Source organism: Cupressus sempervirens, chromosome 5 (genome assembly GCF_028749045.1).
Source record: "Cupressus sempervirens isolate cs-2001-9-10 chromosome 5, ASM2874904v1, whole genome shotgun sequence".
NCBI classification, from domain to species: domain Eukaryota; kingdom Viridiplantae; phylum Streptophyta; class Pinopsida; order Cupressales; family Cupressaceae; genus Cupressus; species Cupressus sempervirens.
The window spans coordinates 567976815-568003812 of NC_143122.1; the positions used below are offsets into that span (position 1 = coordinate 567976815).

Consider the following 26998-nt stretch of genomic DNA (forward strand, 5'->3'; position numbering starts at 1 on the left):
CTAGAAATGCACTTTTGATTTGATAGGATGACTCATATTTTGTTGTTAAGTTCTCGTGCTATATTATTATATCTTTGGGCATTTAAGCCCAAGAATAAGAGGCCAAAATCCCCAATATAGCACTAAGTACTTAATAGCATACTACAATCAATACATATGCTTTACAGAAATTTGCACCTTCTACATTGACGACTTAAATTATGTGCAATGAGGAAAGATATCCATACCAATATTTGAATTATAGAACTTGAAGAAGTGATGAAGCATTTGGAGTATCACATTATATGTTTAAGCATACCATGCATGCTACTAGAGAACCATAAGTAGTTTGAATAACTCCCCCAACTATGTATTATTCTCATCTTGATTATCAAATGGAACTCACACTATTTTTAATCATTAGCACTAGACAAAAACTAGGATAGAGATATAGATAGAGATAAATAGCAATATACAAAAATAAGAACAAAAACATATATGCAGAGGAAAAAAAAAGATAGATAATATAGAGGAGGAAGAGGAAGATAGATAAAATAGTAAGATAGAGTGATAACAACATAAGTTGTGTGTGTGTGTGAGAGAGAGAATTAAATATAATTATTTTTCCTAATAAAACAAATAGTCAAAATAAAATCATGGTTATAATAAAAAATTAAAATATATTATATTTTAATTAATGAAACTAAGAATTTAATTTTTATATTAAAACTCACATTTCTATAAGAAAAAATGAAATGTATTGAAATATAAAAATATTTTATAAGTAAAACTAATTGTTTAATTTTACACAATTAGAAAAAGTTTACTATTTAATGTTTTGTATTTCCAAATTTTTCATAAAATTAATAATTTTTAATTATGAAATAATATCTATATAATTTGATATGTACATTTGTAAATAATAAATAGATTTAATACATATAAATTTGATGTTGATGAATAAATATGATGTAATAAATAAGAAATAAAATATAACTATTTAATTTTAATACATAGTTTATAAAAACATAATAATAATTTATATTTTTTTAAAATTGAATTATTTCCTTTTTGTGATTATTTCTTTAGTATTTTTTTGATATAAAACATAATTTTTAATTTAATATTAAAAAATATATTTAAGTTTTAAATGTATTTAAACTAAATGATAAATTGTTTAAATAAAAAATATTAATAATAATAAATGATATAATTTATAAATTGTAATACTTATCAATTATACATATTACAAACACTATTATAAAATAGAATTAAAAAATAATATTGTTTAATTTATTTTTATAAAAGTAAAATAATAGTAATAATTTAAGTACTTTTATTAAAAAACAAATTTTTTTAAAAATAGAAATTCAAATACAAAGATATAACATATTGAAATTATATTAAAAAGACATATTTATTAGTTTTATATATATATATATATATATATATATATATATATATATATATATATATATATATATATATAAAAGTATAATTTGAACTTATGCATTACATGAAGTTTTAGAAACAAGTTATATCAAATAGTCAAAAATAAACATTAATGTAAAATTAATAATAAATATATATAAAATAAAAAATTAAAATATTTAATAGATTGTGATAATTAATATTGATTAGACATGTTGTATGAGGGGGAAGATAAAATGATTGAAAAAATAAAATCTTATCAACTTGTCACAAATGTTGAAAAGATAAAGTTGTAATTAATACATTCATTAATGCAAGATGAAGTTGTTAAAAAATATTTGTATTTTTTTATGAAGAAAATTAATTTTCTTCCCCACTAAAAATAGTATTGATCAATAGAATAGATAAAAAATGTGATTTATAAAATAATAAAAAATTAGAAAAAAAATAAACATTTGAATTCTCATATAATCTTTTAAATTCTTTGATTTGATTGGTTAGTGTTAATGTCATATTTGCATTCACATGAAAATTGGTTAGTGTTAATGGCATATTTGCATTGACATGAATGCATAAGTATTCCTGCAGGAACTAATAATAAAAGTAATATATCGATAGAATTATTGATCCAAACTCTATCCTACCAAATACAACCCACAAAATTAGTTACCCTGTTTGGTGAGTGGAATAGGAATACGTATTCTGGAATACATTTTCTGGAATACGTATTCTGGAATAGAATGTATTCCTGTTCTCCATTTGGTTCAGCGAATATTTGATGGGAATTTGCAAACCCGAAAATTTATGTTTTCTAAAATTAAAAAAAATGGAATAGGAATACGTATTCCAATACCACCTATTTTGGTGGAATTGCGAAAGGGCCAAAAATAGAATACGTATTCCATTTTTGCTTCGTATTCCAATCCCATTTTGGTGCATCCAAACAAAGAATTCAAAATTTTTGGAATACGTATTCCTATCCCGCTCACCAAAAGACCCTTAAGTCGCTCCAGATATGGAATCTTTCGTATTTCCAAACAATCGACTGCCTAAACCCTAGAGGAGCTTCAGAGTTTGCCTGTGTCCCTCGCTTATCACATGAAACAGGTCAAACCCGTGGCCGGCTGATATCAGCGGACCGGAAGATTTTGTGTTGTTATTCTTACCAATTCGGCATCCCAAATTGCCGTCCAAGAGCAAATTTACGCTTTCTCTGGAGAACCGTGCGGAGTTTCGGGGGAAACAGAAACAGAATGTCAAGGTATGATCTTTAGGGTTTCAATTTCAAGATATGATTTTGCTGCAATTCGTAGTGTTCGTTAGCGTCAAATGCAATGAGAAGAGATGCCAAAATTTGCAGTGCGGAGAAATGGTGGAGTGAGGAGACAGTGGCTCTGGTGACGGGGGCAAATAAAGGCATAGGTTTTGAGGTCGCTCGGCAGCTGTGCGAGAATGGAATCACTGTAATTCTCACTGCTCGCAGTGAGGAGCGAGGAAGAGCTGCTTTACGATCCCTCAGAGATCAGGGGTTTCAACACAATTTGGAGTTCTTCCCATTTGATGTGACTTCGGAGGAGAGCGCGTGTCGTTTGGCAGAGTGGATCAAGCAAACCTACGGAAAGCTGGATATCCTGGTACAAACTCTTTACTCCCACATTGATATCTGTAAATCATACGAGTTTCAAATTGTTTCTTCCGTCCATGGTTGCTGTGAATGGAATGAATATGCCAGACGGGTTTTGCCCTTTCTCAAACGCGATTTCATGTTATTGTTGTCTAAGTGCATTCTCTTTAGCCCATGTCTTTATATTATGGATCACATTTTTTTCCCGTCACTTTGGATATCTATTAAGTTCAAACTTTTTATTAATTAATTCAGCCAATCAAATTGTTGTGATAAAAATAATATTTTTTTATAATTATTTAATTAAAAAAATTATCGTTTATCTGATTCTCTATTGAACTGTAAATTCAGAAAATTGAAATAAAATTTAAATTTAAATTTAAAGAATTATTAAAAAGGAGACAAATTATGATATCACATTGTTTACAACTGCAATAGATCAATGGTTACCATATTTAAAACCTCCCACGGTATCACAATGTTGAGAGCGGCAATCAGACTTAATTCAATCGTATATGGTGGAGTGGGTTCCACAATTTTAATAAGTTAAATTTAAACTTTTAAAATTTGTTGTGTACAATTAGAAAATACGAGAAATGATATTTTAAAATTATTTGAAATATATATATATATATATAGTAGGTGTATATGCACATGCAAAATTTATTAGAGAGATTAACTTCATCATTATTATTGTTGTCATCGTTTTCTATGTCAATATCATTATATTTTTAAATTAAATAATCGAGAGAACAAAAAAGAGGTATAGTATCAAAAGAGGGGAGGAGGCAAGCCTCAACCACCCAGATCAAAGTCCAACAATCAGCTAGAAATAGCCAACACACACATTAAGTAGCAGTTCTAACGAGATAACAAAAAGAGTAGATAGAAAAGCTATTCCAAAACATCATCATGATCATTGAACCAAGTTGTCCATCCCAGCACTCCTTCCATCCACACGACTTTTTTCCACTCGAGAGTGTGAGCAAAGAAGTCATGTTCATCAAAAAAGGGGCCTTTGTTCTCATGTATTTCCTTGAGCAGCTCCTTAAGAGCTTTTCCAAAAGCAGTCTGGTTATCAAGAATGTTGGCCAATTCCATCCCATGCTTCATCTCATAAATGAATATCGTAGCGAGCCCATCATTGAGGAATCTTTTTAGCTTGTTCATCTCAAGCTTGATAATGCAACAAATCTGCGAGACAATCTTAAAACGGATGAGTTTCAAATGAAACAAAGTAAGGGATCTACCAATATCTTGAAATTTGTCCTCATTTCTACATTTCCAAATAAACCAAAGAATGTGAGAGGATAGAATGTTCCAGAAAAAATTAGCATCCTTTTTAAGACCAAATAAGTTGCCAAGAATGGTATCTAAAACAGGAACACGATCAGCTATAGAAATTTCAAAAAACTTCCATATAATCCTAGCAAATTGACAAGTAAAGAATATATGCCTTAAATTTTCAGGAACCCTGCAAATAGTACAAAGTTCAGCATCACCAACATGATTTTTAATAGGAAGTCTATCGAGAAGGAGCTGCCATTTAAAATGTAAGATTTTCGGGGGAATATGTGATTTCCAAAATTTGTCAAGAATTTTTTACCATTCAAGAGAGTTCAAGTTCATATACCAAGTGGTATTAAGGTGAGAAATAATAGAGTTGTCTTTATTGAGAACCTTATATATATCTTTAGCTTTAATTTTATGTAGGAGAGATCCATCATCCCAACGGAAATTAAAAAATCTATGAGAGTCCACATCACACCTGCAGGGAAGAATAAGAGTGCGGCAGGCATTGGCAACCATATTATATGTACGTTTATGGGAGATAGGAAGATCAAACTTGATTCTAATATCTTGCCAACTAACAAGATTATCATTCTCCAAAATGTCAATAAAGCTCTGGATGCCAAGGTTGTTCCAAAATTTCGCAGAACAACCTTGAGTCATGGTAAGAGGCTTACCATTATGATGCAGATTCCACCATATAGAACGCTCACCATGAATAGAGTTATTACTGGCAAAGTTGGAATTATAGATGAAACCCCTCACAAGCTCCCAAGCTTTCCAAATAGACTTGAAAACCATGGAACCTTGGACAGAGACAGGGAATGACCCAGCAACTAGATCAATAAAAGGAAGGTTTTTCCAATGTTTGGTCTGCTTAGGATAACCAGACTGAATGTTGTTTCTAAGAAGAATCTTCCAAGGTTCCTGACCATTAAGAGCCTGAAAGATCCACTTAGCAGCAAGGGAAATTCCTTGGATCCTAAGGTCAATTAGGCCTAAGCCACCAGAGTTCTTGGCAACATGACACCGACTTCATTTAACAGCATGTTTCTTCCTGTGACCTTTGCCATCAGACCATAAGAATCTCCTAATGGCTTTTTGAATCTCAAACACTTGGTAGTTACTAAACATCCAGACAGAGGAGTAGTATATGTTATAGGATGACAAGATTTTCTGACACACCTGCACTCTACCAGTAAGTGACAACACCCTGTTATCCCATTTGTAGAGCTTCTTAACAATTTTATCCTTAATCCAAATCCACATGTCTTTGAGAGATGGGGAGATGGAAAAGGGAATCCCCAAATATCTAACAAGCTTATTAGGTCCACCCCATGAGTATCCAAACTAGAGAAACCAATCAAGAGGCTCCTCTTTCCAACCAAGCATAATAGATTTGGATTTGGAAATGCGAGCTCCATAAATGGTTTCAAACAGGTCAAGTTTAAGATTAAGATGTTGAATATTATTACAAGATAGTTCAAGGAAAAGAGAAGTATCATCCGCAAACTGGATATTAATAAGCTCAGACTTATCAAGGAGAGAAATCCCATTAACTTTGGGAGAAATAGTGTTATCTCTAAGGATATAGTGCAAGGCATCAGAAGCAATGACAAAAAGAGCAGGAGCAAGGGGACATCCTTGTCGAATGGATCGGGACAAAGCTATAGGATTAGAAAGAAAACCATTGATTTCAATTCGAGCAGATGAATCCTTAAGCAAGACTCGAATATACCGAACAAATTCATCAGGGAATCCAAATGCCTGAAGAATAGAGAAGATAAATTCCCATTCAACACGGTCATAGGCTTTCTCAAAATCTAGAAGAAACATAGCAGAGTTTTGATGCGAAGTCTTAGCCCAATCCATTGACTCCCAACTGGTGACAAGGTTCTCTAATATATATCGACCCTTAATAAATCTTATCTGAGTGGGACATACGAACTTAGGAAGAACATTAACAAGCTGAGAAGCCAAGGCTTTGGCCATAATTTTATATGAAACATTAAGCAAAGTAATTGGCAATTCTTGATAAGGGACTTATCTCCATCCTTAGGGATAAGTTTGATAATCCCCATATTGATAGAATGTCCAAGCGTGCCATAATCATAGGCTTCTGAATATAGGTCAAATAAGTCCTTGGCAATCCAATCAATATTGGATTTGTAAAATTCAGCAGGGAGACCATCAGGCCCAGGTGCTTTATCTTTTTTGAGAGCAGATATAGCATCAGAGATCTCTTGAACTGAGATCCTAGCCCTAAGGATGGAGGCAGCATCCTCAGTAATTTTCTTGGGAATAAGCTTCTGACATCTACTTCTGAGATTTTTGGCATTGTTGTTGTCCTCAGACTTGAATAAGGCTTTGTAGAACTTCTCGAATGCAGCAACAATGTCAATAATATCACTGAGCTCCTGATTATCAACCACAATTCTATCAATTTTCTCCTTACTCTGCTTTTGTTTGAGGTAATTAAAGAAAAATTTAGAACCCTTATCCCCATATTTCAACCATTGTTGACGGCTTCTAACAGAGGCTCCAATGGTTTTAATATGTTGATGTTTCCTTAGCGTATCTCTGGCAACTGAGACACGTTCAGCATGAGGAATGGAAGTGGGATTAGCTTGCACATCTATTTCAGCAAAATGAAGGCGTTCATTTAATACACTTTCCATTCTTCTATAGTTTTTTGCCTTCCTTTGGCCAAGGGTTTGGAAAATTTTCCTCCACGAGGAGACATTTCTATTCCACCTATCAACTTGGGAGGAGAAATTATTAGCAAGGTTAAACAACCTAACCATCATAACAGCAACACAAGTATCCTGGTCATTAAGCAATGAAGTATTAAGGATAAATTTTTCATTATGATGAATGCAAGGAGCAAGAGCATTTCTAATGTTAATGAGAGTACTTATAGGGAGATGATCCGAAAGAGTAGAGGAAGAGGCAAAAACGGGAGAATGCTGTTGGTTAGGAGAAAAAGCAAAAAAGTCAGAGTTCACATAGAATCTATCAAGCCTGGAGTAAATCCTCTTAGACCCTTGTTGAAAATTACACCATGTGTACCAAAGGCCAGAGGTATCCCTTTTACGCCCTTCCATAGGATCAAACAAATTAAATTTATGTTTATAGCGATCCCAATGTGACTTCTCTTGATGTTTCCAGGCAAAAGGAAGACCACCAAACTTATCATCTTGATCCTCGACCATGTTAAAGTCTCCAGCAAGGATCCAAGGAATGTCAGGAAGATTATACAACCAATTCCATAAAGTGATCCTATCCTTAACCTCATTAGGAGCGTAAATAGAACAGACACCAAAGGATGAACCTTTAAAGTCAATAACAACCCAAGCTGCTCGGTTACAAGGGGAGCAGCTAGTTGAGTTAATATAATTTCCCCAGTAGGGATTGATGAGTAAAGCAGCACCACCTTTCCCTTTAGGATGATTGGTGAAAATTTTAATAGCATCTCTCCAGATAAAGTCTAGAGAGGAGCTAAGAAGAAAGTTAACAGCTTTAAGCTCTTGCATCATAAAAAAATCTATGTTTTTATTCCCCAATAGAAATCGCTTAATGATAGATTTCCTATCAGGAGACTCAAGGCCTCTTATATTCCAAGATATGCACTTCATGATGAAGAATGCAAAGAAGGGCCAGTAAGAGGAGTCGATATCTCCCCATTCTTCTTTTTATTTTTAGAACCTACGGGCCTGTCTTTTTTCTTAGAGCCATTGGATCCTGTGAGGGAATCATCCTCTTTCTCACCAATAAGTGGCTGGGTAAAGTTGGGTTGGGGGCCAAACAAGTCAAAATCCTCAATAGCATGAGATCCATCCAGGGTCTAGGTCATCATGCAATTAGAATGTCCAAGGTTCCCTATAAATTTAGCACCAACCTGATTCGGAGATTTAGTATTAATAGGACCTTTGTTAGCAAGTATCACTTCAATGAGGCAATCATCATCCAATTCGTTAAGGGTAGAGGTGGGAGGGCTTATGGTGTTATCATGAGAAGGGGGGACAATATTCAGAATAGAACAACTACCCAAGTCTGTGGTGACATCACTCATGGTAGCATCATCAGACCTACCATGAATTAAGCTCTGGTCTTCTGAAGTAGTCTTACCGGAGGTCATACTATCAATAGGGGGTCCATCTTTAATCAACAAACAAGGAGAAGCCAAAGTGGCAAAGGGGTTAGTTTTAGGGGTAACACGTAACTGATCAAGGGCCAATTGTTGAGCATTCTTTTTCCTAGGTTTCTTGTTTTTAACAGCTTGAAAACCCTCATTATCGCTCAAAGTGTTTCTTTGGTCAAAGATGGCAGAGTATTGAATCTTACTAGGTTGATTAACTATAAAGTTATTAGTGTCGAGTTTATCATCACCTTTTCCAGTGAGAGGACCAGAAAGTTTATCAACATTCCTATTAGGGTTCAAGGTAGAGAGAATAATAGCCAATTCTTTGTTGTTAGGGATGCTACTCTCAATGTTCCCTCAAGTCAATTTAGTCTTCTTCTTATTAATAATTGGGCAGTTCTTCCGAATATGTCCTTCTTTTTTACATAAGTAACAGGCGTTAAGACCCCCGAGGATTTCAATCGGGCAGGTAATAGTTTCTCCATTAATTTTCAAGGTAAGCTTATGAGGGATATCAATTCCTGGTTTTAGAGAGACTAAAATCCTAGCATCCAGATTAGACACAAGCTTGGAGGTTTCATCGATTCTGATAATGGATCCAAGCAGTGCAAGCAATTGAGAAAGAAATTTCCATAAGAAAGGAGGAACCTCCTTTATAATCATCCATCTGGGTGAAGACAAAGCCAAAACTTCTTCACAGACCGCATCAGGTGACCAGGCCAAAGCCCTAAAGGAGGTTTTACCGACATTCCAATATTTTATATTTTGATTCTTTATCTAAACATGTTTTGTATCATTAATATAGTTTATATATTTCTTTAAATCAATTGATTTTAAAATCTATTTGCAAATTCAATTATCTTATATTGCTAATTTATAACTATTTTAATCATTAACATTTTCCTTCAATTTAACACATTATAGTCATTCTATAGCATTTGTTAGTCCATACATTTTACTATATTTGTGAGGGGATTGATCTTTTCTCTTTTTTGTTAGTTTGTGTTGTTTTGTCATTACAAGTCAACAAAAACAATGATGAGAAAACGAAAACTATTTTATTGCATTACTCTTTACTCTTAGTATTCAAATTCTTATTAATTTGAGTTCTTAATGTCCTACATTCTTCTAGATTACTAAGTACACCTCTTAGTATTATAACATATATAAAAAGTTGTCTAACTATATTTAAAAAAATTCAATTTAGATCACATTTATTAGCATATTCACTTGTATTTTTTTATCAGTAATTGAGATAATTATATCAACGTCAAAAAAAGAAGAAAGGGGGATACCACAAAAAGCCATCTCATGCATCAGTTCATCCCTACATCACCAAACACATAGATACCACTATGCCCTGGATAGAACATTGTAATCACAACTACCCAAAATGTGATTTGACGACATAGAGGCCCCTTAGTCCTTGGCTCTAAGCCAAAGAGGTTTAAGGCATAAGTGGGCACGTATCGGGTCCCTAAAAAATGTGTGGTGGCCTTCGTTGGTTGGTAGCTCATAGGCTTCTTGCCTCATTGGGTTGCCTCATAGGTTTGAACCCTCCATAAAAAAAAAAGTGATTACAAACAGAGGATACATTAGAAGCCGATAAGGAATATCAACCCAAATCCCTAAACATTATAAAAAGACCCTATTGCAATTCAAATATATTAGAGCCAAAAGAGGGATTAACCATACAAGATGACAACTCCAAAATAGTCTTTCACAGCTTGAACATGGCCCAACACGATCAATTACTTGAACCATTTCACCACTTCCTCCCGAGAGAAGTTGGGAATGGCTTCTGCTCGAGTAGGCCTAGACTTCATTTTGCTTCGTTGCTTAGAAATTTCAGCCTGATCCATATCCCGGTCTGCCAATAGTGAAAATTCAAGACATTGCCCCACAAAATGACCACCATGATCCAATCTGACTAGAATTGAACGTTGTATTCGAGGGTGCCCAATTTCATCTAATGAGGCATTAGATTTTACTGTAGTCTTATTCCACTTTTTGAAGCTCAGCTCGACCCCTAGGGCACGACCCTAAACCAAGGAATGTACAAAGGTTGTCAACTGTCACCAATTAGTTTGTGCCACTGGTATATGGACTTGTGGGTTAGCAGATGACCGGATTAAACATCACACACTAAGGCTTGACTACTAGGCTAAAAGTGTTAAATAGTCAAAGTTGACTTTTTTTTCAAGCTTAATTTCTTCCTTAGTGTGTGATGTTTAAGGGTGGCCGAATTGTAGCTCGCTCGACCCACCTCTAATCAACCTCTAAGTGTTAGAATGGGGTTGTCATTGCACCAAAAGACCGACCTATTAATGCTCGATACAATCACTCAACTTATAGTACATAGGAGGCAGTTAAGCCCTTGTCACGAATCCCAAGGGGAGCACTGAACAAATTTCTAACAATCTCCCCCTCAACATTACTCGAGGGTCTAAGGATTTGAACCTATGACCAAGCTCTAATACCATTTGTTAGAATGGGGTTTTCGTTGCACCAAAAGACCGACTTGTTAATGCCCAATACAACCACTCAACTTATAGTACACAAGAGGCGGTTAAGCCCTTGCCACAAATCCTAAGGGGAGTGTTGAACAAATTTCTAACACCAAGGACAATTGTCCATATACAATCCAACACCAATACTAGCTCTATGAAGGATATCATCGAAGCCCACACCCCATTTGGAAACTAGGCAGTCCCTCGCCAACATGTTTATTTCCAGTTTGGATTCGACCACCATTAAACCCAAGGCCATGAATAATGAAGAAATACCCAAGTTAGATTATGGCCTTAGGTTGTTGTTTAGATATTTATCACCAAATATAAGCTTGAGCGCCTCCCATAACTCATCACCATCTAGCTTAAAGACATTCCTCAAATTTTTGATTGTAATGTCATATTTGAATGTAAGAACATGCCAGTAGTTTTCACAGAGATTTGCCTCCATTGTTCCTTACTGCACTCAAGAGCCCAAGGTTGTGGATGCAAAACATAGCCTAGTCCAAGGGATTTTAAACCCACCAATATCTCTAGAAAGATTGAGCCCATAATAATGAAAGTGTCATTACGTACAAAATCTGTACTTTATCATATGCATTGTGCTTATTTTCGTCCTTGCATCTACCTTCATTTCCATAATCCAAAATTTCCAAAGTCATGAACAACAGTAAGCAAGGACACCTCCCATCGTTTGTCCATCATCAATCAACATGTCTGGTAGTGAAGCTCAAGACTTCAGTGTCTAATCATATGTCCTCACACATGAATGAGGATAAAAAATATTTCAATCTGTGAGAAAGATAAGTACATGGTATGTTTCATATTTCAAGATGACTCTCTTAATGATTCAAAATTAGTACCATGGTAGCCATTATCTCCAATCATTCACATGTAAGTCCAAATCATCAGATTGAATATTTCTGAAATCTTCCAAATTTTCAAATTATAAAGGCCTTGCCACCCCAACATTTGATAGCTTATCAGCTAGAGTGTTATCTTCCCTTAGCAAATGAGACACTTTGAATTTGTCCACTTCATTGAGGAGCTGTTGAATTTCCTTGACACACTTGTTAAGATACTACGTTTCTAAAGTGCCTTTAATGATGACATTAACCACGATCTGGGAATCTCCTTCAAGGTGCAATTTCCGAGCACCTAGCATTAGACCCAACATCACAACATCCACCGCAACCAAACACTCGACTTGATTATTCATCCTGTGGCACACCCTTTTAGCATGGAAAGCCAAAATGATCCCATTATCAGATCTAGCCACCACACCAATACTAGAGGGCCCCAGATTACCTTTGGAGGCCCCGTCAAAGTTATTTTTCACTTGCCTTTGTTTAGTCGAAGACCAAGTTGCACTCTACTTCTTTATAGAATTAACTCTTGAAGGCCCTCGAATGGGTTGATTCACTTGTAATTTTAACTTTGTATGTTAATTCGTATTTGAGAACTGAAATTTTTGACAAAACATTCAAACTCAAATCTCTTATTTCTTAGTAATGCAACATAAAACTAGTAACATGACTTAATCCTAATTTATGTATATCCTAACTCTATTGGCAGGAACTTGACGCTTTCTTGTTTATAGGAAATCAAAATAAGTTTTGAAAAAAAACAAGACAATTGTATTTGTTAACCTCATAAATTTGCTTCCCTATTCTAATACTTGTATTGATATTTCTTTCTTTTTAAATTCAACATAACTACTTAAAAAATTGAGCAATGATAACTAGTCTTAATGTTTAAGACAAAGGTCACTCTTCCCTTAAAAAATGGACCTTCAAAATTATTCCTTGAACGGTTTTCTAAATAGGCAAACAAACAAACAAAAAGATCGCAACAACTACTTGAGCCTTACCTTTTACTTTCCAACTTCACAACAACCATCTTTTAACAAAATCAATGTTGAGATAATTGATGCATAATCTACCAACAAGCGAATTCATTAGTCAAGATGTTGATCCAATTGTAAAAGTAGTGATATCGATTTATATTTGCATCTCCATGTTAGCCATAGTAGAAACCCTAGGGTGAACACCCTCATAATTTCCAACAATCTCCTCATAAACATAACGTTTTGGTAAGCTAGAAGCAACAACATCTTGTAACATGTAAGCAATATTAACATCATGTTCCTTTCAATTCCTGGGGAAACAAGAACAATAAGAGGTGAACCTCCATCCCATCATCTTACATAACAAACTCATATTGAAGTAAATCTGCACCAACCAACCATAGAATTTATAGCCCCCAAATTCTAGAGTAGAAGCCATGGGCACCATCTAGTCTTTATCAATCAAAGATCATCCTTTAGATGAGAGAAGAAATCTTTTTCTCAATCCCAAAATAGTTATCCCTTATGAACTCTTAAATTGTCCTCTTTGTTGGAGGATCTACTATTTGCTGCCATGGAAGGTGATTTTATCTTTGTGTGGGTTATTTTGGAGCATCCCTTATCGATAGTATTCTTGATGAAGCTAGGGTTTGGTCTGAATGTAAGAGGTGACTCTATTTTTGTGGGAACTGTAGAACGTGGTGGTGTCCATGACTACTCATACTAGATTTCCTTTATTGGAGTCTTCCACCAAACTCCTGCAAAGAATGTTGATTGGCCCCCTATTGGAATGATTTTGGCAGGAGAGATTTTGAAACTTTTGGAACCTTCAATATTGTGGTGGCTGGAGTTGTCGTCTTTGGGAGTGGCTTGGTGCTTGAAGGTGTTGCATGGGAGCTTTGGCGTCCTAAGTTTGAGGTGGATGCCTTTGTAGGTTGCAGAGTTTACTAGATCTTGGTGGAGGGGGTTGCACTTTTTGGTTGGGATGTGGAGTGGTTATCTACTTTTGCCTTGTTGGGCTTTCTCCCCTGCTTTATTTAAGGGTTTAGCCTATGTTTGTGTTGAGGACGTTCCTTTTTTTTGGCATGGGTATGTGACTCGAAAGGATGTCTCCCATATGTGGCTAAGTTGTGGTAAAGAGAGGGTGGGTTGGTTTGTGGAGTTAGAGTGTGTATTTTACAGGGGAAAACATCTAGTAGTCGTTCATGCTACTTTCATTCACTTAGAATTTCTAAAATGTAAGTCAGAGTTTGTTAGTTTTGTTGTTGTACCTATATGTGTGAGTGAGGTGCTTTAAGCTAAGGTTTTGACTTTTGGGTATTCATGGATCTCTCTATGGAGATCGTGGAGCACAAAGTGGCCCAAAAGTGTTATTTCAAAATGCTCTTTGGATACCCACTATGTTCATGCACCAATAGTCACTCAATAAAAAATGTCAGTACTTGTGACTAAATTTTTCGATAGTCTTTATGAAATGTCTCAATAATTGTGTACAAATGGACAAATCACCAACCAAAAAAGCTAAAAAGTGATCGACTATTAGCAGATGTGTGATTGGTTATTAGTGCACATGCTTTCATTTTCTGGGCTCTTTTAAAGTAGTAATTGGGGGGTATCTATGAAAAACCATAACAGTTATTGAATCCCTGTCAGTAATTGTGTCTTTTTCCCTAGTTGTGGAGTTGCATTTAGAAGATTATATGTTGGCCTAGCTTTAGAATCTTCACTGAAAAACCTCCTTGGTTTGGATGTTTATTTGAGGGTTCTTAGATGCTTTATGTGGCTTATGCTTTAGCACATGTGTCACTAATAAGATAGAATTTTATTAACAATTAAATAAATGAATATTATTCAATCATATATTACAATTAACATTGAAATTAAATTTTATATATATATATATATATATATATATATATATATATATATATATATATATATATATATATATATATATATATATATAATAAGAAAATGAAATGAATGCCAATAATATGATATAATCGATTATTAATAAAATAAGATAAACAATAATAAATAATATGAATTAACTAAATCTAATGAAAGGTCAAGAGAAAGGCAATAAAGAGATATGACTTCTTCAAAAATAAGTCATCCTTCTCGAGGCATCGATCTTAATTCAAATCCTAACCCACACAAAAAACCCATAGAATTTGAATTAAATAGATGCCTCAAGAAGGGTGATTCTTTGTGTGTGTGTGTGTGTGTGTGTGTGTGTGAATAGTAGGGGCCCTGCTGGCGGTAGAGAAGCTGGTGTTGTTGAGTATGGATCCGTATCTGAAACATCGAGATCTATATCTTGAACATCCAGCTCTGGATCTAGAGTTGTGTGTGTGTGTGTGTGCGCATGCGGTTGGGTGGGTGTGTGTGTGCGCGTGTGCATGTGTAGGTGTGGGTGTGTGTGTGCGTGTGTGTGTGTGTGGGTGCGCGCGCACACTTTGTGTGTGTGTGTGTGTGTGTGTGTGAATAGTAGGGGCCTTGCTGGCGGTAGAGAAGCTGGTGTTGTTGAGTATGGATCCGTATTTGGAACATCGAGATCTATATCTTGAACATCCAGCTCTGGATCTAGAGTCTCTATATATTTGTGTGTGTGTGGATCTATATCTTGAACATCCGGCTACAAATCTAAAGTCTCTATATCTATCTCTGTGGGGGGGGTGTGTGCGCTTGTGTGTGCATGCGCGTGTGTGCGTGCGTGCGGGTGGGTGGGTGTGTGTGTGTGCACATGTGTGTGTGTGTGTGTGTGTGCGCGCATGTGCATGTGTGGGTGTGGGTGTGTGTGCGTGTGTGTGTGTGTGTGTGCGCGTGCACGCGCGTGCATGTGTGTCATGGGCAAGTCCAGTGGGGACACATCATATGGGATAAAGTGGGGATTCATAAATAATCTATTTTAGGGGCTGCCACTTCCTCTGCAAATATAAAGCTAGTAGCAGTCCCATCACACCATGAAAGACACTTTTAAAGAATTTTGAATGATAATAATTTTTTTTTAAAAATTTAGTTTCTAATTTTTTACTCTATTATGGATATGATTGCAATTAGGATATATATACATTCTCTCTCACACACACACACTATCATCCTAGCTTAAGTATATATAGTATGATTGTTAACATATTTCTAATATCTAAATATATGACAGTAAGGATCATTGCTATGATTACTATTGCAGTTATGGTTAATGTTAGTGGTAGACTTATGGTTAAGGTTAATGTTGAGGTTAGAGGGAATGTTATGATATTATAAGAAAATCTATAATTAAATAAAGATAAGGGCTAGTGTTACAAATAATGTTTGTATTACAATTAGTGCTACTACCGTGCGGTTAAGGTTAAAGTTAGGGTCATCTTTAAGGTTAGTGTTAGGGTAACAACTAAGGTCAATGGTGTAATTAGGATGAGTCTTAAGGCTAGTGTTAGGGTTAGGGATAGAATTAAGGTTAGTATGATAGTTAACCTTAGCATTTCACCTAGGTTGAATTGTAGATTTATGGTTACAGTTAGCATGAATAGTTTAAAGTTAAAGAGTAGTATAATGTTAATGGTTGCAAATAGACTTACAGGTAGGAGTAGGGTGGGGGTTAGAGTGAGATTCATATTAAAGTGGAATCTCTCTCTCTCTCTCTCTCTCTCTCTCTCTCTCTCTCTCTCTCTCTCTCTCTCTATATATATATATATATATATATATATATATAACCTTAGCATTTCACCTAGGTTGAATTGTAGATTTATGGTTACAGTTAGCATGAATGTTTAAAGTTAGGAGTAGTATTATGTTAATGGTTACAAATAGAGTTACAATTAGGAGTAGGGTGGGGGTTAGAGTGAGATTAATATTAAAGTGGAAATTACACCCCTCGCCCCCCTCTCTCTCCCTCCAAGTCTTCATCTATCCTCCTCTCTCTAGCAAAAACATAATATGCTCTCTCTCTCTCTCTCTCTCTCTCTCTCTCTCTCTCTCTCTCTCTCTCTCACACACACACACACACACACACACACACACACACACACAATTTTGTTGGGTAAGTTTCTATGAATTAATATTTTCAAAAACTTGGTGAGCCCTTTCTTTAATGATGAAATGTATATTCAATATTGAATTGTTTTTCTCTCAAATTTAGTGTTCATGGTATTCTTGTTACTTTCAAGTTATTTTGAGTTACTTCCAATTTTTTAAATTTAATTTTAACTTTATTTCTATTTATTTCCTTTCAATTTCTTTATATTCTTATTTATTTCAATTATTTTTATTTCCTTTAAAGATCTTCTATATAATTTTGTTTCTACTTTTGCTAATTTAGAAATTTCCTCTCATATCTTTTACATGTTTAGTTGATGTACTTAAAATAACAATTTGTTTACACTTTTCAAAAGCATGAACTTTTACTCAAATGAAGAAATCAGATCGAAATTATTTTAAACCCTTCTTTACAAGTAAATCTATGGCTTCAAGAGGTGTGGAGTTCAAAGTTCCATGCTTTATTGTTTTAGTTTTCCATTTTTATGTAGAAGTAAAAACTATAGTGCTATATTAGGTGCTCCACATTTGCACTAAAAACTAAAATGTTAGGGAGTTTGATTCAATATAAAATAAATGTATTACCTATATGTCATCTTTATGAAAATGAAGAATTAAAGGCAGAAATGTAATTATTTATGTAACTAATCTTAAGTATTTATGACCCTTAATAATCACCAACTAGGAATTTGTTTTGAATTAAAGATTTTTAAATGTGATTTAATGTAAATTTAGTCTCTTGAGCAATTTTAACAATTTCATAATTTTATATTTTTAAGATATTCAAGTTTGTTTTTGTAAATATGGTAAATGAAAGAATATATGTTGCATGTCACATTGGATAAAAGAGTAATGCTGATTTTTATTGTTTGATTTTTGTATTATTGATGAATTGTTCTAAATGTTTAGATAAAATATCAGGATGATTTTTTAATTAAGTTTTTAGTTAGCTATATGATTTATTTATTTTGGTCGGTAACAAGTTAATATTTATTGTTATAATAAGATTTACATTAAACATAAAGGTTCAAATTCATCTATGTTAAAGGACCATCATATCAACTACACAATAATTCCTCCTATACTACCATTACAAAGGAGCCTCTTTAGTAGGCTTATAAACTTTAAATAAACAAACCTTATAAATATTTATTTGATTAGCTTGCTACCTAGGTCACGCCGACCTCAACATCCTTGATCTTGGCTATCATTCACAGAGATGAAATTCTAAAGAATGTTTTCTTTGAATTTGTGCAGATTCTTAAAACCGATTCACAATCTTCATTGCCCTTCATCATCAGCTAGCATTTTCGGCACCAAAGAGCAAATTTTGTCATCAACATTCTCCAAACTGCTCTTGGAAAACTAGGTAACCATACCTTGCATGATCCAAACAAAGTCTTCCTTCTTCTAGCAACAAAAAGTCATTACTTAGCTATAATTTTACTCAGCTTCCAAACATCAAAACTAGGGCATTGCTCTTCCCCTCAGCTTCCAAACATCAAAACTAGGGCATTGCTCTTCCCCTCAGCTTCCAAACATCAAAACTAGGGCATTGCTCTTCCCTTAGTGCATTCATATTCAAAAATCTTCATTTGGCCACCAAACTCGAAACCTCCATCATCTTTCTTTCATCATGCCCCTCATCCCATAATCAAAAAGGCAAAAAAAAAATTAAAATTTCCTTTCACCTCATTCCACATGGGGGAAGTCCACCCACACCACCATCCTTAAGCTATAATTTTACTCAGCTTCCAAACATCAAAACTAGGGCATTGCTCTTCCCCTCAGCTTCCAAACATCAAAACTAGGGCATTGCTCTTCCCTTAGTGCATTCATATTCAAAAATCTTCATTTGGCCACCAAACTCGAAACCTCCATCATCTTTCTTTCATCATGCCCCTCATCCCATAATCAAAAAGGCAAAAAAAAATTAAAATTTCCTTTCACCTCATTCCACATGGGGGAAGTCCACCCACACCACCATCCTTCGTTGGCGAAGTCTAGCCGACCTCTGCCTACAAGGATGTGCCATGGGAAAACCACACACCCTTCTCTTCTACCCTTCTTGAAAGAACTGAATTTCAACAATCAATTTCCTCTGCTCCACTAGAATCTTCTCCCTATAAGCTTCGCTATCTACACCCAATGGCCACCACAAGAAAGCAAATTGCCCTACCGCTTCCCTTTCTGCCTCATCTTCAAAGCATTTGTTCTAATCAAACCCAAAACTTGGCACCGCCTACTCCAACAAAGAGTCTGGCCCAACAACTAGGTCCCTTGTTAACAAAGACTCCATCACCCATTTAACTTCTACTTTCAATGCTTCAAGCTCTAAACCCCATGCCATAATCATCACCACTATGTCCACATTTTTTTTTTTGTGGTGTTTTGCCTCCTAAAACAGGGGTCCCAACATCCGTTTCATTGCGTTGATTACTCCTAGCATAGGGAAAAGTAGCAAAAGCTTCAATCGTTGATCTTGCACCAAATCAAAGATGGCTTTCTGATGTTTCTTCATCTCGAAAGAAAATGTAGCCTCCATCACTAACAACTTCAATTCCCTTATGCAATTTTGATTTCAAATCAGTTGCTATACATATTAAGAGCTACTATACATTCAGTTATAAACTTTGTGCATGTAAACCTCAACTTCCTATTTACACAACCAAACACCACCCATAACTTATTAATGATGTGTCTAATCATCATTGCAAAAACCCATCGCCCTCAAATTGTGGCACCATCCCATCACACCCCTCTAAAAACTCAATATTTTTAAAACAACGCCGTCACTTTGATTTAATTATTGATTAAAATTACTAGCATCAACAAAGAAATTTTTTGTACACCTAAACCTTCATCTTTTATCATCTTAAATATGGGCATTCAACCAATGCCCACCTCGAAGCCATTTAAAATATTTTTGCCCGAATGGCTACAAATCTGAAGTTGACAATCCCCTTCATCTTTCCAATTTGTCTCCCATTTTGATAGCTTATCCGCTTCTCCATTACCTTCCTAGTAGATATTGCTAACTTGAAAATCTTCCAGACTTTCTAACTCTCTTCTGATGGCTACCACATAATTTCTAGATGCCAAGCAACTATCTTATTCCTTCTAATATCCCCAATCACAATTAAATAGTCTCCTAAGTGAAGTCTTTGCACTCCTACCATCTTTGTACATTTGACTGCCATTAAAGTTTCTTGAAACTCTGCACAATTATTTGTTCCATCCATTAATCTCTTACCTCCATAGACTAATGTTTCCCTTGCCCAATTTCTAACAATAAAGCCTACACCAGACGACTCCAAATTTCCTATTGCAACCCCATCAAAGTTTTATTTAGTCCATCCAACCTCTTGGGACTTTCCAATGAACCTCTCTTCTTGCTTTAGTCTCTATTTTATCTATAATCCTACAACCAATCTTCTTGATTTTAACCCTTGAACATTGTTTCTATATAACTCCATCTTCTCTGGAGAAACCGCAACTCTTTAAATCACTTCTGAAAATTGCAACACTTATTACCTTCTCTAAGGAATGATCAATTTGCCATATCAATCTTTTAGTTGATTCATGCTTATCTTGAAAGATGCACCTATTCTGCTCCATCCAAATCTCCCAAATTACAATTGAAGGACAAAGCTTCCACACACTCGACAACATTTTACCTTGTTTAACCCGTGGCCAAGAAATGAAGAAATCATGTAAGGTGGCCATCCACGACCCCTAGCATCCAAGCTTACCCTGCACATTTTGCCAACAAGTTGCTGCCACCTCACAATTTAGTAACAAAGGTCAACAAATTTCTTCCCATTGTCATACAATACACATTTAGAAGGTCCATGAAAGCCTTATCTTTTCCTTCTCTCCCCTGTCAAAATCCTACCTTGCACAACAAACCATGCAAAGGAACTTGCCTTTGGAAGACAATCTTTATGCTAGCACAAATCCCCCACATCAAATGTTGCCAACCTTCTTTGAGAAAATAAATCATAGCCTTGTTTTACCAAATATTCTCCTGAAGAATATGCACACCATCTTGTGTTGTCCTCCATATCAATTAAACATACTTTCTTTTTTTTTTAAATAGAGCCCTAAAAGAGGCAAGCTACCAATTTGATAACCCTTCCATTCTCCAATCCTTCCATTGACATTCCTTTCCTAGGGGTCCCTCTATTTCTATCATATAATCTCTCGCCTTCACTCCCCACCCATTACATAAAAATCTTCTCAAATCTTCATCTTGTCACTCCTCACTAATCACCGAATAGTCATTCCAAGAGTCATCCCAAAAATACGCTTTCCTTCCATCACCAATTTTCCATGAAACATAATCAAAGATCACATGTTTACAGGAGATAATAAAATTCCATATAGCAAAACCAATAATTAAATTGTGAATTGTAAGGATTCTTTCCCACACATTAGAATCCAAATATTTAGCTTTGAATATTTTAATCCATAATTGCTCAGGGTTCCTATAGACTTGCCAAACTAACTTTGCCCCCAAAGCTAAATTCATCAAGTTCCAATCCTGCAGCCCAACACCTCCAAATTTCTTAGGTTGACAAATTTTATCCCAGCTAAGAAAAGGGATCTTTTCACCATCTCCTGGACCATTATAGAAAAATTTCCTCATTATTTGTTCAATTGCCCTAGTTATGTTTTTTGGAATATTTAAACACATCTTTGAGGAAATTGGAATGACAAACAGAACAGATTTTAAGATCAGAATATGACATGGAGAAGTTAACCATTTCCCTTTCCAACCCTCAATCCTTTTCACACACCTCTCCACAAGCCCTTTCCACAGGTCAACCCCATTTTCCCCTTGAAACAGAGGAATTCCTAGATATCAATTGGGTAAAGCACCAATTCTTATATTCAGAAGCCTACAAATAACCATTTGTTTACAAAGAGAAGTATTGAAAAAGAAAACTTATGATTTATTCCAATTAATTTTTTTCCCAGAAGCATTACCATATAAATCAAGAGTTTGTTTCATCACCCTAACCTCCCTTTAAGAGGCTTCATCTGTTAAGGTGGTGTCATCCACAAACCATAGATGAGAGACAACATCTACCCCTTTAGCCACCTTTACACCGTGTTAGTTTTAGGTAGCCTGGACAGTTGTTTGTCCACATGTGATTAATTGGCAAATAATTGTTAAGAGTTACGATAATTATTTGTTAATTAATCGACTCCTAGAAGCCACTAGTAACCTATTGGTTAAGTTATTTTAATTAAGAAGCAACTAGAAACTTCTTGGTTAGGAAACAACTAAAAACTTTTTGGTTGAGTTGTCTTTATCAAGAATCAACTAGAAACCTCTTGGTTAAGTAGGAAAAAAGGGGGTCAAGGGAGGCATTTAGAGAACATAACAGAATAGAGAACAACAAGAGTTGTAGAAGCATTTGCAATGTTAGCAAATGAGTTTGTAGTGATAGCAAACAATCTTGCAGTATTAGCAAGAGCAAAGTGATAGCATTGAGAATAACAATGGGGAATATCAATAGGAGGAATTAGGAGGTTGTCTGAATTCTGCCAGTGAGAGGCAAGAAATTTTGTATCTTTTGATTTGTTGAAGTTAATATATTTTCCATCTATAGAATTGTTTTTCCCTTAGGGGTTTTTCTAGGGACGATTTCTCTGAAAACATTGTGTTCTTTGTGTTCTGAATTTCTTTTCGTATTTTATTGGTGAAGTTGCAGTTGTGTTACTTTTTAATATTAGCTGGAAATTTATTTTCAGCAGTTTAATAATTGTTTATGATAGGAGATTAGTAATTAGTGACTACAATAATGTTAATTTTTGCATGGTATCAAAGCATTGTTGAGGGTAGAAAAGTTTTTCCCTAGGAAAGAAATTGTGATCTCTTCAGAATTATTATTTTAATCCCTTGAGATGGCTTCAACTAGTTTGAGAGATTAGGACAGATGGGATGGTGCCTAGAATTTTGGTATTTGGAAGGCCAAAATTTCTTTATTGTTGGAAGAGAATGGTATCAAGGATTATGTTACCAGTGTTGTACTTGTACCAACGGATGCGACACAACTTGCAACATATAAGAAGGACGATGCCAAGGTGAGGAGGATTATCCTTGATAGTGTCAAGGATCATATTGTTCCACATATCTCAGAGCTAGACACGATGAATAAGATATGGGACGTTGTTTTGAATCTATACCAGAATGCTACCACCAACAAGAAGATTCTCAAAGAGAAGCTAAAGAATACCCGAATGAACTAGGGAGAAGACGTTACAAGTTACCTCAACAGGCTTAGACTTGTCAAGGATGAGTTAACAGCTATTGGAGATAGTCCCAGTGATGGCGAGCTAGTGAGAATAGTCCTAAATGGGTTTTCTAAACAGTGGAGTGTCTTTGTTCAAGTTGTCAGTGTATGAGATACCTTACCGAGTTGGGATTGACTATGGATTGATTTCACTCAGGAGGAGTTTAGACTAAGTCTTGTCAATGGAGCCAACAAGAGCTAGAAAAGTGAGGTGGAATAAGAGAATGTTGCTCTAGCAAGGAAAGGGAAAGCAAAGAAGGGATCTAGCAAAGGATCAAACTCACAAAGTGAGAAGAAGAAGAAGGACATTTCTAAGGTCAAGTGCTTTGGATGTCATGAGTATGCTCACTATGTCAGTGATTGCCTTGAAAGGAAGAAGGCAAAGAAGCAGGTGGCAACTTCAACAAGTGTAGATGAACTCTCTAGTAGAATGGAAGATGAGTTTGCACTTATAGCTTGTATGGTGAGCTCAACCTCACAGACTCTCTGGTATATAGATAGTGGGGCGTCATTTCATATGACAGGAGTTAGAGATTACTTCTCCAATTTTGAGGAGAACACCAATATCCAGATTTCTACGGGAAACTTGTCCAAACTCAACCCAATTGGGAAAGGGACTGTTCAGTTTTAGAGGGAGAATGGAAAGATAATTCCAGTTCATGATGTGTTGCATGTTCTAGGATTAGGTATGAATTTGATTTTTGTATCAGTTCTTTATGGTAGGGTGTATAATGTACTCTTTAGAGGGACACGTGTTGATTAAGCACAAGGATTGGAAATCACACATAACTATTGGAGTTAAGAGTGGTCACCTTTACAAGTTGCAGTTTGACACTCCTAAAGCACTCATGAGCATCACCAATCCTAGAGATCTTGGAGAGCTATGACATAGGAGGATGTGCCATATTCATCACGGAGCACTCAAATTGCTTCATGAGATAGTGATAGGTGTTCCAGAGGTGAGCACAAAGCATGATGACGTATGTAAAGGATGTGTGTTGGGGAAGTTTGCAAAAACATCTTTTCCAAGGGGGACACCAGATCTGAAGGTGTTCTTGATCTAGTACATCAGATGTATGTGGACTGATGTTGACAACATCTATCAAAGGATATGAGTACTATGTTACTTTTATTGATGATTTCTCCAGAAAGACCTCGATATACTTCTTGAAGACCAAGGATGAGGTTTTCAATCAGTTCCAATAGTTCAAGGCTCTAGTGGAGAACTCGATGGGAAAGAAGATAAAGGTTCTTCGATCAAACAAAGGAGGCGAGTACAAAGGAAATAACTTCCAGGAGTTCTATACCAGGGAAGGAATCAAGAGACAGTGGATTGTTCCTTACAATCCACAATAGAATGGAGTTGTTGAGAGGAAGAACCATTATATATCGTAGGTGGAAAGAGCTTTGCTACATGACTAGGATATGCCTTGCTACTTATGGGTAGAAGCGTGTGGTATAGTAGTCTACATTCAGAATAGGATTCCACACAAGGTGCTAGGGAGGATGACATTAGAGGAAGCTTTCACAGGTAAGAAGCCTGATGTTAGCCATTTCAGAATATTTGGGAGTTTGGTATATTGTCATATTCCAGGTGATACATGTACCAAGTTAGATCAGACTACCAGAGAGGGGGTACTTTGTTGGGTATAGTGAAACCTCAAAGGCATATTGGATTTTTATCCCCAAGACCAGAAGAATTATTGTCAGGCGTGATGTAAAGTTCGTGGAGGACAAGGCATTTAGAAGGTCCAAGGATTTTCCAGCAGATGATCAAAGTGAGTAGCCAAAAGAAGCTTCAAGGCCTATTCAAGGGCAACAAAGCACAAGTACAGTTACCAGTACAAGTGTAGGTTTAGGTGGTGAAGTTTCACAGAGCATAGAGCAACAGGTGCAACAGGAAATGCATCTAGAAGACTTAGAGGTTGATATTTCATCCTCTATAGTTGTTAGCAGGAACTGTGAGGTTCAAGAGGCACAAAGGGATACTCATGAGTTTGTGGGAGCTCCTAGGAAGAGTACTAGACAACAGAGACAACCAACCAAGTTCAGTGACTGTGGCATTAGTTAGTTAGTTGGTAGATAGTGAGCCTTCTAGCTATCAGGAGGCTGCAGAGCATCAGATATGGTGAGATGCTATGGTTGAGGAGTATTCCTTGATAATGCAGAATGATGTGTGGGAGGTAGTTCCTAGACCAACAGATAGAGTAGTAGTTGGATCATGTTGGGTCTATAAGATAAAGCACGGTGAAAATGGTAGCATCAAGAAATACAAGGCAAGGTTCATGGCCAAGGGGTTCTCTCAGAAGGAGGGAATAGACTACGAGGAGACATTTTCTCTAGTGGCTAGGTATACTTCTATAAGAGGTGTGATCTCATTTGCAAGACAGATGGGATGGTAGATCCATCAAATGGATGTTAAGACCCCTTAATGGTGAGTTAAAGGAGGAGGTATACATAGAGCAACCAAAAGGCTTTGTAGCATATAACAAAGGGACCCATGTATGCAGATTGAACAAAGCACTATACAAACTCAAGCAGGCTACTAGAGCGTGGTATGAGCGCATTGATACATACTTACAAGAATGGGCTTTGTGAAGAGTGAAGCGGATGCTAACCTCTACTGCTTGGTCGTTGGGGGTGAGATTCTCATTCTTGTTCTTTATGTGGATGACTTGTTTCTTACATGTTCACTAGGGCTCATAGAAGATTGCAAGAGGGACCTTGCAGAATAGTTTGAGATGGACTTAGGACTTATGCACTACTTTCTAGGCATGGAGGTGTGACAAACAAATGGAGAGATTTTCCTTGGTCAAGGGAAATATTGCATTGAAATCTTGAAGAGATTTGGGATGGAGGATTGCAAAGCCATTTCTACACCCATGATCACAAATTGGAGGAAGGTCGATGCATCTAAGGAGAAGGATATAGATCCCACCTTATACAAACAGTTGATTGGTTCGCTTATGTATTTGGTCAATACTAGGCCAGATATAGCATTTGCAGTAAACTCTCTTAGTCAGTTCATGGTTGAACCAAAGAGAATGCATTGGATAGTGGCCAAGCATGTATTGCATTACTTGCATGGTACAATTGAGTATGGGATTAGATATGTCTGAAGTGAAGGTATCAGGTTGATGAGCTATACTGGCGTAGATTGGGCAGGAAGTACAACAAACAAAAGGAGCACTTCAGGGTGTTGTTTCAGTTTGGGATCAAGAGTTGTATCTTGGTTCAGTAGGAAGCAGAAATTCGTGGCTCTGAGTTCAGTAGAAGCAGAATACATAGCAGCTAGTATGGTGACATGTGAAGCTATATGGCTTTGGAAGTTGTTAGTAGCCTTTTTTGGTCAGAAGGTTGAGAATACTGTGATACACTGTGACAATCAGAGTTGCATCAAGTTGTCTAAGAATCCAATATTTCATGATAGGTCTAAACATATAGACATCATATATCACTTTATCACAGAGTGTGTACAATAGAAAGTTGTTCAACTACAATACATACCTACAGAGGAGCACGTAGCAAACATTCTGACAAAGGCATTGAGGAAGGCAAAATTCATCTTCTTAAGAGATAAGTTAGGTGTCATGCATAATAACTTCCTCGCTAAGAGGGAGTGTTAGTTTTAGGTAGCTTGGATAGTTGTTCATCCACATGTGATTAATTGGCAAATAATTGTTAAGAGTTACAATAACTATTTGTTAATTAACTGACTCCTTCTAGAAGACACTAGTAACTTATTGGTTACGTTGTTTTAATTGAGAAGCAACTAGAAACTTCTTGGTTAGGAAACAACTAGAAACTCCTTGGTTGAGTTGTCTTTATCAAGAAGCA

At 35.8% G+C, this 26998-nt stretch overlaps 1 protein-coding gene across 2 annotated transcripts in view; it reads left to right on the forward strand.

The window, feature by feature from the left end:
* Nucleotides 1-2382: 2382 nt before the first annotated feature.
* Nucleotides 2383-26998, forward strand: part of LOC149557198 (short-chain dehydrogenase/reductase 1-like) — a 39004-nt gene continuing 14388 nt past the window's right edge. The window contains exons 1-2 of one of the 2 annotated variants that reach the window (XM_089831917.1): nucleotides 2383-2671; nucleotides 2753-3044. In XM_089831917.1, coding sequence (XP_089688043.1) covers nucleotides 2664-2671; nucleotides 2753-3044 — 300 coding nt within the window. In that variant the 5' untranslated portion in view covers nucleotides 2383-2663. The remainder of the gene's footprint in view (nucleotides 2672-2752; nucleotides 3045-26998) is intronic. The other variant, XM_089831916.1, reaches the window with a different exon arrangement.